The sequence below is a fragment of the Carassius gibelio genome, chromosome B1 (assembly GCF_023724105.1).
Source record: "Carassius gibelio isolate Cgi1373 ecotype wild population from Czech Republic chromosome B1, carGib1.2-hapl.c, whole genome shotgun sequence".
Taxonomy (NCBI): Eukaryota; Metazoa; Chordata; class Actinopteri; order Cypriniformes; family Cyprinidae; genus Carassius; species Carassius gibelio.
The window spans coordinates 8,949,160-8,962,953 of NC_068396.1; the positions used below are offsets into that span (position 1 = coordinate 8,949,160).

Consider the following 13,794-nt stretch of genomic DNA (forward strand, 5'->3'; position numbering starts at 1 on the left):
AGATCCAATTATATTATTATTATTATTTTTTTTTTTTTAATGTTTAACAGTATAGGAGTAGAGTTTTGGTGTACCGTAAAATATGCAACTACATGCTAAAATTACCCACATTCATATCTCTTGGGCAAAATGTCACTATTAATCTGCACAGGGACTGAGCCGATGAAGATGAACTCATGGATAATGTATGAAAGCGCCAGCTCAGGACTGCCAGCATGCAGAATTCACAGTCATTATTTTTAATATGTGTGTTCATGTTTTGAAATTTGATTGATGAAAAGGAGAAAACCAATTAAGAAGAAAACTATTTTGGTCACACCTGTTGCTAATGCAAAATTATAGGTTGAGAGTGAAAAAAAAAACAGATCACTTCTGCACTTTCAAGGTTGCATGTAGGCTTGATATCAGACCCTAAGGAAAGTATTTTGGTGTACTATTAAAAAATTTGCCACTGATGATTGAAAAGCGAGCTGTAAGCAGAGTAGAGTAGCGTTTGTTGTTTGTTTTTTCTCTGATAACAAATGCAGATTTGGTTTTATGTTTACGTTGCGCGATATGCAACAAAACACGTAAAATCACAGTATAAGTCACTAAAATAAGTAAATATGTCCCCACTGGATGCAACAATAACTGGCCAATCAGAGTACACATCGCTTTTCAGAATGATGAGCTTTGTAAAAATCAAAGCGTTACAGAGAGGTGGGGCATAGAGGAGCAACATTAATGTACATTATGTGGAAAATAATGTGTTTTTTAACCTTAAACCACATAAACACATTTCATTACACCAAATACACAACATGATGTTCTTTTCAGCAACGTCATATGACCCCTTTAAGGAAAGTGTTGGTGGGTAGCCTGAACAGCTAAGAGGTGGATGAAGCACAAAAGACAGGAACAGAATGAACATTTCTAGAAGTCTTTTATAGGCATTTACCACGATGCAAGATGTTCCTGTGCTAAATACAGTGACAGCACCATGGGTTTATTTCTATGTGATTGTTATCTGCTATCCACATTCAGGCCATCAGAATCAATCAAATTACCTGATTGTTCCCAGACTGCACTACAACTCACTAAAGAGATCCTGGCTGCTTTTAAGAAAGAGAAGAAAGGGAGAGATTGAGAGAAGGACAAGAAGGACAGAATAAGATTTAGTAGTTTGTAAGTTCTCTTGACAAATTCTAAGTAATGTGCTCTTTTACACATAATGCTTTTATGCTATTGATTGTTGAATCTGCATTCAACAGCACATACTTTGCAATGCCAAGACAAAGGAACCTACTGTATACACAAGACACCTCACACACTTGACTTTATTGCAGAAAACATTCATATTTCATATTCATGGAATAAAATAAGTACCTGCACAAACGTGTAAAACAAACAACAACAACATAAAACAGAGTAGTGAGGTATACATAACAGTAAATGTAATAACAGCAACATTTAATTTTGTCAGCTAATGACTGAAACATTTAAAACAATTAAATTTTTACATCTCAGTCTATTTTTTATTTCAAAAATATGTCTGCCTCCGTCATACCTGTCTTTTTTTTTTTAGTTACTGTAGCCCCTTATGCAACTGCTGCCATAACATTTCCAAGTCAATAAAAAATAGAATGTTTTCACCAGAGGGCATTTCTCCTCACGGAATATTAAAGAGCAAATCCATTTTTTTAGGACATTGTGACGCATAATACAGCGTAGTGCAGGAAAAAAGCTAGAGTCTCAGATTTGTTTTAAAATTATACCAAAAATATTATCCAAACCAAAAAAAATAATAAAATTGTGACCTTGAAATAAAAAAACACAGTTAAAACTGTAATATTGTAAAATATTACTGCAATTTAAAATAACTGATTTCCATTTAAATATATTTTAAAATGTATTAATTGCTGTAATTGTAAAGCTACATTTTCTGAATCATTACTTTGTCACATTCGATCGATTTAATGCATCCTTGCTGAATAAAATGATCAACTTCTTGAAAAAATCTGACCTCAAACTTTTGAATGGTAGTGTCATTTAGAGTTTCTGGTCTGACTTCAGTAAGATAACACTTAGAAGAGGGTGATGACTTGAGATGCAGATGGTTTCCACATTTAGAAGAAGAGGTGCGAAGAAATACATTTCCAAGTGTTTCTTCACCAAGGACAATAGGTGTGAGTGCGTATATGTGTCTGGGTTTCACTCAAATGAACATTTTAATTAAACCACTCTGCCAGACATAGAAGCAGCATTTAATGATGTTAAACTTGGTTTATCTTAAGACACTGCTCTAGGCAAAACTCAGCAACACGACTGTACACATTCTGCATTGAACCACTTTATATCCCTTAACAATATAGATTGCTATGAAGGACCCTAATAAGTTCCAGTGGCAAGATATTTATTACATATTATTAGCACATTTACAGCAGATCTAAACAGTTACATCTACTCCACCTGCAATATGAAACGTTTAATCACTTTGCCATTAAACAATTTCAACAAAAGTACAGAGTTAAGAAGAAACTCAATCCTCACACATCCTCAGTCCTTTATAGGGGTCTTGTGACAATGGAAAAAACACATTATTTTGTGTATTTGGTCTTATTAAATGTTTATGCAGTTAAAGATAATAGAAAATACATAATTTGAAACATACTGTACATTATTGTTGCTCCTCAATGCCCTGCCTTTCTGAAACGTGTTGATTTTTACAAATCTCATAATTTGGAACTGCGCAGTGTGCTGATTGGCCAGCTATCCAGTGTGTTGTGGTCAAGCATGTGATGGAAATGTTACGCCCATTACCATATTTGGAAATACACAGTGTCTCCATGACATGGCAGCAACAACAATACAACAGCAAGAATAAAAGTTAAATTTTATTTAGAATAAATGTTAATAAAAGAACCTTCTTTCTTTGCGTATACATTTCGGTGGTGTTACATTTCGGTGGTGCAAATCTTCCAACACAGCCTCGGCATGGTTGAGTCTTTTAGAAATAATATCTCTTTGGGTTTGATATCTTTGCGACTTTACGGACCTTATCTCTTGAAATAACATGAAATAACGTCATATGACCCCTATAAAGTTATTTTTCAAAACATGAAGAGATAGATCATTCAAAAATGAAAATTCAATCATCATTTACTCACACTCGTGACTTTCCAAACCTGTATGATTTTTCTTTATGGGACACAAAAAAGATATTCTGAAAAGGTCTTAATAGTTTTTTTGTCTATTCAATCGTTGTAAGTCAAATGTTGTTTGGACCCCACTGACTTTCATTATATGAACAAAATGTCATCCTTTGTGTCTCACAGATGAAAATATGTTATGCAGGTTCGACATAAGAGTAAGTAAATTATTACTAAAAATCCAGTTTTCTAGAAGAAATGTCCATGGCAGTGCATCAGATCTGCTATGTATCCAGTGTAATTGTCTCAGTCATTCTTAAGTGGTACGGCAAGCTCATTGACTCACATGTGCGAGATTGAGTCCACCACATCGACATATTAAGGTTCCCAATGTCCCCCTTGCAAGAGTTGGTTGAGTCATTGGCGTCACCTGCTTGAGACTTATCTTGATTCTGCAGGTTGAATATTTTTGGGAGAGAAGCCAGAGCCAGCGCCGAGGCCGGGGACGGGCCACAGAGGCGCAAACGCAAAGCCTTGGCTGAGCGGTGGAGGTCACCAATGAAGCAGTAGCAAAAAGGGTTGAGAGAAGAGTTGGTGAGGCCCAACCATTGTGCAAAGGGTCTGGTCTGAAGGAGCCAATCTGGTGGATGGCGCAACTCACGGTCCAGCCAAATATCAGTCACATACATTGGCAACCATGACAGAGCGAACAGCAGCACCAAAGCTGCCACCATACGTGCGATCTGCCTGCGTCCCTGCAGCCTTGTTTCATGAAGTGCCTGGGAACGGGGGTCTAACTCAGTGAACCGACTCTCAGAACCAGTGCTACGCAGCCGACGACATGTGAGGAAGGCTAAAGTGAGATTAAACCCGACAGGTAGACAGTAGAGGGCGCTGAACAGCAGGACATTGTACGCCTGTCGCAAGCGCGGCTGAGGCCATACCTCTCCACAGACGGGCAACATGATGGCTAGCCCTTCGATCAAAGCTACTTCATCACGCCTAGTAACTATTGCAACTGGCATGCAGATCACTGAGGAGACGAGCCACACGATTGTGACAGAGGCGAGGATGCGTCGACGAGTGAAGTAGGCTCGGGACAGTAGTGGCGAGTGAACTGCATAGTACCGACTGATGCTGATGACCGTGATGCTCAGGACACTGGCGGAAACAGACACTGCTTGCGTGAAGGGCACCGCCCGGCACAAAAAGTTGCCGTACACCCATGGCGTATAAATGCGGTGGCCCAGGGTGACAGGCATGCACACGCAAACCACTGCCAGGTCGCACACCGCTAAGTTTATCAGCAGGCAACGTGTGGCGCTAGCACCAGACAGTCGCATGCTTCCGTGCTGGCCCAGTAGGACTCTGAGGGACATGACATTGCCAAAAAAGCCCACTAGGAAGGAAATAGAGTACAGGACAGTCAAGATAATGGTGCCAGGCTCTTGGATGGTGAGAAACAACTGCCATTCTAAAGCTGCATTATCCTGGAAGAAGAAGGTGCTGTTGAAGAAGCTGGCTGGAGCCAACCTGCTCTTGTTTTGAGGTTCACGCTGAAGGTCCAATGCCCTGGGAAGGTCGTAGAGCAGGGTTGGTGGCTGAGGTGGGGTCAGATTCATAGTGGTTTTCCTGTGATGTTGAGTGGGTGAACTATCACTGAACTACATCATTACTAAACTACATAACTAAAACTAACTAAAACATTACTTTTCAGGTGCCAAAGTTTCCATTTATCCATAAAAAAGATTGAAGACAATGAAGGAAAACAGAAGATCTCAAATCCATGTTCCTTTCCTTCGTCGTTTTAAATACTCAAAACAAATCTCTTCCTCACTCACTACCAAATACAGTATTCACTTTTATTTTCACAAACAATACAGATGACATCAAAAGAATGTCTTCTTTATCTAATATGTGTACCTCCTCTTCTCTCTTTTTTTTTCTTCCTTCAAACCATAAGGTAATCTGTATCACGTATGACCTGAAAAAATACACACACACATAAATATACATAGCTACATCTATTCACATACCCCTGAAAAGAAAGGAGAAAAGCCACAAATGCTCACAAGTAAAAGCTTTCAAAATCCTTTCATTTATTTATACTTTCAGTGTGTATAAGCGCAGCTGAGATTCTCACATTAAACTGTGCTAATTTAATGCTGTTAGCAATTTAAATTAAGACTGATAGGTTTTTACTTTGAAAATTAAAACAATAAACAATACCTTATTGTTCACCAATTCACCTATCAAACAGATATGCAGTTATGTTGATGTAGTCATGAATGGTGCAATGCAATGTAATTAAATACAGAGTACAATACAGTGATTCATTCAAACTAATTTTTTTATTTTACTTTTTTTGTATATAAAATATAATATTGTATAATATGTAACTAAATCTTAGTGAACATTTATTTAAAAGCGTTTATAATTCATAAATAGCTTAGTAAAACACTAAACCTTTGATAAAAAATCTTAATACTATTAATAAAAATAATTTTACATAAAATATATTTTAAAACTACGACACATTTAACAGTCTACACAGTACACAAGCTAAAATACGTACAGTTGAATTTGAAATGGGTACTTACTTAGATCAAACACTGTATCTTCCAGTGGGTCGAAAGTTAAAATATATCCTCCAGGTAAGGATCAACGAGCCTTTTCCAGCAGACTTCCATTAAATCCAGCTCTGTGAAGCGTCAGTTACCTGTTCACGACCTCTGGTAAAGGAGATGAGTTATCATCGTTTGAGGTTGAAGCTTTGTCTTTAACCGTCTTCAACCGCTGCTCACAAGCGCCTCCTCGCGGTAACAAGTCACTGATACTGCATTCCTCCTGTAACCTCCTGTACTTTCAGATGTAAAGCGATTAGATTACAAGTACCATTAAATAAACACCAGTAATCTGAACATTCCCATCCAATTTCAGTTCTTCCCTACTGTAAAAATCCAGCATTTAAAATTATTTAACATTAGCATTTTAAAATAGTCCTATTCTTTCCCCACACTATAATAAACCATTGTCATAAAAAAGTCACGTTATATATGTTAATTGTCCAAGGATGCTTGCTTAATGTCTCTGCAATATCACTGAGGAAAAACCTAGCTCAAATGTAGGCCTACTAGATCCGCACCTTGCACCGCGCTGTTCATGGTTAATTACATCCCACTCTCTTAATCTGCACGATAGTGTTACTTTCTCCTGTCAGCACATTTCATATTAGTCCTCTGAATTCATTACGCTTCAGTGTTTCCATGTTCTACCACACCATCTGTGCAGAATTTCCGCGCCGTCTGTGCCTACTGTAACTCCTCTGGGGCATTATTCGTCTAACCCCTGTCATACAGATGCAATTACAATTTACAACCTTATCTTACAGCCAGTTGCGCTGGAACATAACTTCATTTAAATAAGCAAGACTCAAATAAAGTAAAAAAAATTCTAAACAAATCTGGTCTCTTACAAACCCTTTCATATCAAAATGGTAAACATCAAGACACCCTCAAGTGATAGGCTACTGTAGGTCACGAAGGCATAAAAAAGTACTCTGCGTTTAGCGCCAAAAAATCCGATGGCGCAATTCAAAAAAGTAACCCTCGATTCACCCACGGTTTCTTCAAGAAGTTGGCGACATTTATTTGTTTGAGAATTAAATTGTTTCAGAAAGTGACATAGCCAGGTGAGGATAACAGATCACAAAATAATTATAAAATGGTAAAACGAAAATATTTTACTTCTGAAAGAATCTTAGTTAGGGTTTTTCTTTCTTTCTGTGATAAAATAGAGGTTGTCAATGTCATACACACATTATTCTTTCAGTGTGTTTTACTGTTGTGTATCTGAGTGTTGATAGTTCAGAAACTATTTTATGTGAACTTTATACAGTAGCCTACTTAATCGAGAGTACTTAATACATCAAAGACAACGACTTGTTTTCATTAGCAAAAAACTATACACGGCCTGTTTTATGACATCTTTTTGGGAGCTTTAAAGCCTTTAAAACTCCTCATTAGGAAGGCCTACAGTATATGAAAAAGAAAAGCCTGGAAATTCTGCTTTATTAATTCTTGGAACCAGATATTTGAATTATTAAAACATTTGAAGGTTTGCATTAACTATCCCTTTAAAACCAATTCAATGTCTATGCTAGCAATATCGTTTTGCTTATGATACAATAGCTTATATAATTTTGTATGCAGCAACCCGAACAACACACAAGTTTAGACTACTTTTCTAGAAGACATTTAAACATACAGCTGTTTATTAGCAGGCCAACTGCTACCATTTTTTTCTTTTTTTGTAGACTATACATAGTCTATTTTTAAATGTACGTCCAGATTACATGCAGGTTTCAAACAAACAAGTGTACAAATTCTGTTCAGAACTTTGGCATTCGTTCATAGACTATTTCTTTCCATTTTATGTATCAAGAATCAAGGACCTTTTTTTTTTTTTTTTTTTTATAGATAATACCTTGATAAATGCATACCTTGACCAAGTGATTTTTTCTTTTTCTTCAGGCACTGATGCTCAACACCCTGCACCAGATAAGTTTATTTTAATATATTATTAAAACATTGAATTCAGGCTCAGAAAATCATTTTTTTTTCCTGACATGTACAACATCTTAATCACAAATGAAAAACAAAAACAAAACAAAAAACATGGAAAAAAATCCATAAGAATTGTTATCAAAACATCAATTTATGACGAATCATTCATATTCACATTTAGAAAGGAGTAGGCTCATTTGTTATGATCTATACAATAGAAAGCTAACAAGAATATGCTAGAAAAAAAAGTGTACTTTACAGAAAGGTTACCTTATGAAAATGTTAAGAAAGGCAGAATATTTCTTTCTCATATTTCCTTCAGTCATGCAACTGCATTATATTGTACAGAATCATAGATCCGAACATTTGGATTGTCTCTATATGATGGTTAGTGGTTGAATACTGTAAAAAGACTCACATATTTCAGAGCAATTTTACATTATGTCTATTGAGTGTTAAGGTGCATGGTTATCCATTTGTGTTGCTTGCAAAATAATCCAATTTCTCTGTAATATTCAGTGTGTGTGTGAAACATCTAGTGTTGCATGGACACTTTTTGTGCATGAGTGTTTTTTTTAGGATTGTAACTTTAGTGGATGCCTGTCACTACATAGTCAAAGCATGTCTGTGCATGATCTTTGAAGTTTAGGGATACAAGCCCTTTTCTGCTGGCATCCAAACACAGCATCCACTTTTGTTACACAAAAAGATAATTCAAACAACACGCAACCTCAACTGACTGAGGGTGTCACAAAGTCATAAAAGATACAGCATTATAGCATTTTCCAGTTTGAAATGACATTTCTACCTGCTAATGTAATTAATGATATTTATTAAAAGCAAATGAACACCCACGTTCAAGAATCAAGGTGCAATGTATTGAAAGTGGCATTAGATACCACATCTAATGCATGATAACATTAGCGGTTGACTGGCGCCATGACAACGTCTAACACTGTTATGTCAGCCTTATGACACTGGATGCAAGTAAATTAAACCAATAATACCACACTTGGTAAAGACAGCTAGGTTATCTTACACTACATCCATACAAGTCTTACTTAGTGACTGCATGACAAGGAGGAAATTCCCTTAGTTTAATTGTCCCCGTCGCTTTTTTCTTTCATCACAATTAGTTCTTTTGACCTTTCTCCTGCGCAAAGTGGTCGAAACCACAAATGACCTGTCAGTCGTGTCCATATTGCAGATCCATCAACACCACAGAGAAGTGTTTCCCCATTAATGTTAAACAGAAATAAGGAAAAGGCTGACCGTGGTGAAAATCGATTCCAATTCACTACAAAAACACAAAAATCTCCTGCTAAATAACGACAAGCCCGAACAGAAAAAAGATTTATATGTGGGGCTGTGGGGAGGCATTTCTCTTTTTGTCCAGGTGTCCCTTCTTCACCTTTTTCACTTTTAAGCTAATTTTTCCTCCGTTAGAAATATTCACATTTACAGTGTGCACATACACACGAGCACCCACAAGTGTATTCACAAATTCAAGTGATGTCTACAAAACATGTACTATTATTTCATCACAGAGTTCATTGACCATTTTTTTTCTTACAGGTATTCATCACTGCAGCTCTAAGCCACAGCAAATTTTGCACTGCACTGTTACACAGAAGATTAGTGCACCGAGTTTGTAGTGTTGATCCTTTAGACGTTTTTTTTAAAGTACAAAAACACTTACTATTTACAAAGAGCAAAGCTCGTGAGTTGTGCTGTTTTAAAACACGCTCACTAATGCACAAGGCATACACGCCACGCACACAAACACACCCATAGTGTGATGTGAAACAGTTTCCCTTCTAGAATAAGATACTGAATGTGCATAATGGCTCAAAGGCTTGATGGCTGTCAATTCACACTGTGGTACACCATAGATTACACGGAACTGTAAATACAAAGAGTGGCCTTTTATGACAGGAACGTTTGTTTAACCACAGAGTCGCAAGTATGTGATTCAGTTAACTCATGAACATTTGTAAATGAGTGAACATCTCTGTTAACATCAAATGCAATGATGAATACCTTGGACTGTGGCTGTGGTAGTAGAATGCTGCCATATTGTCAGGAACTGCAGAGAAAACGCAAAAGCTGCATCTTTAAAACCTCGTTAAACTATATGTAATCTTGCAAAAAGTTTAAAAATAGAATTCCGTCATAAAATCGAATGTCATAGTGACATTTCTTTCACAGCAAGGCAAGAGATTTCAAAATTAGTGGAATAAACCATTATCTTGTGATAATGTGGTCCTGCAGTCCTTGCCAATATGGCTGCCCTGAGAGAATCTCTTTAAGGGTATTATGGGATCTACTGTGCTAACGACTGAGGAGTCCTCCAGAAGAGGGCAGTGTAGTTGCTGTGATGAATAGGGGAGTAAAAAAATGGCAGTTTTAATAAAATAGGTAAGCATGGACGACTGCTTCCCATCAAATAAAGATGTTAGGGCGAATTTTTTCAATGGGCTGAACATCGATGTAGAGACAAACTTCGTACTGGTGGACCTGACAGGTAGACGCCTATTCGGAATGCATTTGAGGATAGTTAATGGATGGCCGAGTGGGGTCGGTGGATAGCTGAATTTGGTCGGCTGTTTGGAGCTGAGCGGCTGGTTAGGTCTGGTCGCATGTTGGGCTCCAGACCGTTCTGGGATTCTGATGGCCTGGATTGGTCTGGGCGGCTGGTTGCCAGGTATTTGGCCCTCATGCTTGAGGTGTACTGCAAAACAGGGAGAAAAAACAAGGAAAAGGGGAAGGAAGAAACAATCACATCATTTTGAAGAGTTATTTTCACAATACGATAGAAAAACGTTTTTCCTAATGTGGCATGATTATTTAGTCAAGGTGAGGAAAAGTTACAGCGTCTAAATGGCATTAGGACAGAATATAGCTGTAGCTCTTACAAACATGAAGCACATTTAAATATGAACCTCATTCTGTCGTTCTCACTAACTCACTCACATGCGTAACAGACAAACTGACAGTCATTTGGACAGCCTGATGGGTTTTTTAAAGCCAAGAGTTACTGTGATGAAGCATATTATCATTATAAGATACTTTCTCCTCACGGTCGGTTTTTAAGTGCAAGTTCAAAAAAAAGAGTGCAATTAATGTGAAAATGACAGAAAGGAAGAAAAGTTAACAACATGACAAATAGGAGGGAACAAAATAACAGTAGATGAAAATGGCACATATAGATAATGTAGCTATATGTGGGATCATATTAACAGCTGTTTAGGGGTGGGGTTATAATGTGAGACACTTTACCAAACAGACATGCATGACAGATGTTTTTCAGTTGGGTGAGAAAGAGACAAAATGCATGCATATTTTGAATCATAAAATCCAGAGAAGGAGAGACTATTCCATAATATATCGGCAATTCCAATTCCAGCAAGAACAGGCACCAAAAAGCAGCAACCCGGACTATGACATTATTGAGAATCAGATTACATCCTTTCAAAGAAACATGGTTTCTTGGCTGGTCTCTCCAGTCTGGAGTTTGAATACGCATGCGTCACGTCCAGGGCCCGTAAATACAAAACTCAAAAGGAAAAAACACCTTGAAAGTAAGGCAGAGTGAGGGCGCTTAGAAGAGGTCTGAGTGTTCTCGTTTCTGAACTCAAACTAGTGGGAGAATGAAAGATGCCCTCGCATGCCAAGTCTGAGTAAAAGAGTTTCCCTGACCCTTAAAAAAAATAAAAAATACAGTGCTCCCTTATTCACAGTGCATGAACCAGGAAAAGCATTCTCTGGTCTTGTCATCGACTATACATGCAATCATGCAAACTCCAGGATTCTGTAGCATTGCAAAAACCACTTCCACTCAGTGAAGCGCTTTGGCTTAAAAATAAGAGAAATAAATGACATCAATACATTTTAAAGAAATAGTTTACCCAAAATGCATATACTGTACTCTACCACAATTTACTCAAAATCCATACAAATGATCTTCTATAGAACACAAAAGGTGAAATTTAGCAAAATGTTCATGCTGCCCTTTTCATACAATGCATATGAATGGAAATGGACGCTGTTAAGGACCAAAAAACGACAAAGGCCATAAATATACCCTAAAAGTAGTCTACAATAACATTGCATTATATTACAAATCTTATGAAGTTGTACAATAGCTTTGAGCGAAGAGACCGAAGTTTAAGTCGTTATTAGCAGAAAATCTTCCTTTATATATTAAACTATTTTAGATGTATTCGTTTTTGATACATGTAGATTCTGAACATTTGAAAGGGTTTCAATGCTCATTTTCCACAGCACCAGTACACTGGTACCAACTGCGCTTTCTCCTTACTCTGACATCAAGGTGACAGAGTGTATTTTTATTAAGTATATAGTAATCACAATTTTTACACGGTAGCAGCTCACGATCCAGCGTTTTTACAATCTCAGAATCGCTCCGTTCACAGTAAATGCAGCAAACTCCATCTTTGCAAGTTGTGTGAGTATAACATGTATTTGGAATTGCAATATGTTGCTAATTATTTTCAGATTTCCAACATTTTTGTGGACAGAAAATTAAAGAATTGCACATTCACGTTTGTAATAATAATATCCCACGGTATTGAAAATGTATTGTTTTTAAGGTATAGCGTAAATTAAAGTGAAATGATCTCTTACAATTTTATTTAACTATCTTCCTCACATAAAGCTATCGCTAGGCTTCACTTGTTGTATAAACAGCTTTTAGGGTGCCTTTTTGCCATGTTTGGATCACGTCCATTTCTTGTATGGAAAAGAGAACCTTTTATTTCATGTTCCAAAAAAAAAAAGAAAAGAAAAAGCAAATGATGACAAATTTGGCTGGAACTATTTTGCCATGCTGTTTGTGAGGACTTATAATTAGCGTCGCATACAGGCTGCCAAAATGACCTTCAAGACTCTTTGTGTGTGTTTGTTTTGAGTTAACAATGTTCATCTATATGATAAAACTACTCAAGTTTTACAGTTGGTAATTACATACTCGTCAGTAAGAGACAAGCATAAATACTATCACACTAACATCCTGTTTTCTGGATTATCTAAAGAACTATGAATCACTTATGTCAAGCATGGGGCAGGGTTTCAAGAAGATCCATTCCTTTTACTAAAAGAGTTACTGAATGTGTGACACTGCGCTAAATAACGACTGTTCACCTACAATCATGTGTGTTTGTGTAAATGTGCTTGTGCACTTACTGACGGCGGGGGGGATTCTCTGCCAATGAGTGGCGTGTTCTCGCACCGAGGGGTCTGAAAGTTAGCATTCTGGCTCCTGCGTCACAAACGAGATACCAGTTACTCTGACTCCCTCTTGAAGGGAGGGATTTCCACACCGCGATGCACTAAACTTTACAAATCTGACAGAAAGCTTTGAACTGCAGGGTAGGAGTAATACGCAAAGCCACTGAGTGATACCACTATGCACTATATATGTTAATCATGATAGATATCGCTTGGGTTGCGTAAAACATTACCTATCATATAATAAAACCCATTGCACAAGCTGAATTATCTACTTGTACTTCCTATGCCATATTGTATTTGTTTCTATATGCCGTTCGGGGCTCTAAATATAATAATTTTAATCAAGAAGTAAAACCCATGCAGTATAAGCAACTGATCTGAAGCCCATGCAGTAATCTAGGCTACCGAGCCTATGCTACAGGACCTGTAATACCAATACGGTCCTTTAAATCCAGCCCATGCATTAGGATGAGGTTAGCGATGCTACACTCACATGTACTCAGTGACTGGTGCGTTGCTGACAGTGTGTGCCGCAGCGGGGAGACTAGCCTCGCTGCCGTAGGTGCTGCTGCCACAGCTGTACAGGCTAGGCATGTGTACGCGGTACAGGTTATCGTGCGGCGCTCGCGGGCCGAGTGTGGCCGAAGTCTCATCGCCATCCTCCTCCTCAGACCTTCGGACAAATTAGCACAGGTGAAACACGTGCCCCTGGGTCAGAGGGGAGGGGAAAAGGTCTCTCCTCTCATTGGACTTAGTGAAGATCTCTTTAAAAGCAATTTTCCACGCCAGTCCTAAAATGACTTTAAAGCATACTGATGGATAATAGATTCATGCATTTGTTTTTTCCC

The 13,794-nt window shown here is 37.7% G+C and overlaps 2 protein-coding genes across 2 annotated transcripts in view; both read right to left on the reverse strand.

Annotated features, from left to right (window-relative positions):
• Window positions 1-1,444: 1,444 nt before the first annotated feature.
• LOC127948611 (neuropeptide FF receptor 1-like) lies at window positions 1,445-5,897 on the reverse strand. The gene is made up of 2 exons (XM_052545173.1): window positions 5,729-5,897; window positions 1,445-5,112 (listed from the first exon to the last, which is right to left on the reverse strand). Exon 2 carries the CDS (start codon window positions 4,748-4,750, stop codon window positions 3,413-3,415), a length of 1,338 nt encoding a protein of 445 aa, XP_052401133.1. The 5' UTR covers window positions 4,751-5,112; window positions 5,729-5,897; the 3' UTR covers window positions 1,445-3,412.
• Window positions 5,898-7,630: 1,733 nt separating this feature from the next.
• LOC127949334 (protein tweety homolog 3) overlaps window positions 7,631-13,794 on the reverse strand; it is a 34,330-nt gene continuing 28,166 nt past the window's right edge. The window contains exons 13-15 of the mRNA XM_052546432.1: window positions 13,440-13,619; window positions 12,899-12,974; window positions 7,631-10,424 (exon numbers count right to left, since the gene is read on the reverse strand). Of these exons, the coding sequence (XP_052402392.1) occupies window positions 10,251-10,424; window positions 12,899-12,974; window positions 13,440-13,619 (430 nt within the window). The 3' untranslated portion in view covers window positions 7,631-10,250. The remainder of the gene's footprint in view (window positions 10,425-12,898; window positions 12,975-13,439; window positions 13,620-13,794) is intronic.

Bases quoted from the DNA above. Each gene is read 5' to 3' on its own strand.
- LOC127948611 (XM_052545173.1), bottom strand. From the start codon at position 4,750: ATGAATCTGACCCCACCTCAGCCACCAACCCTGCTCTACGACCTTCCC.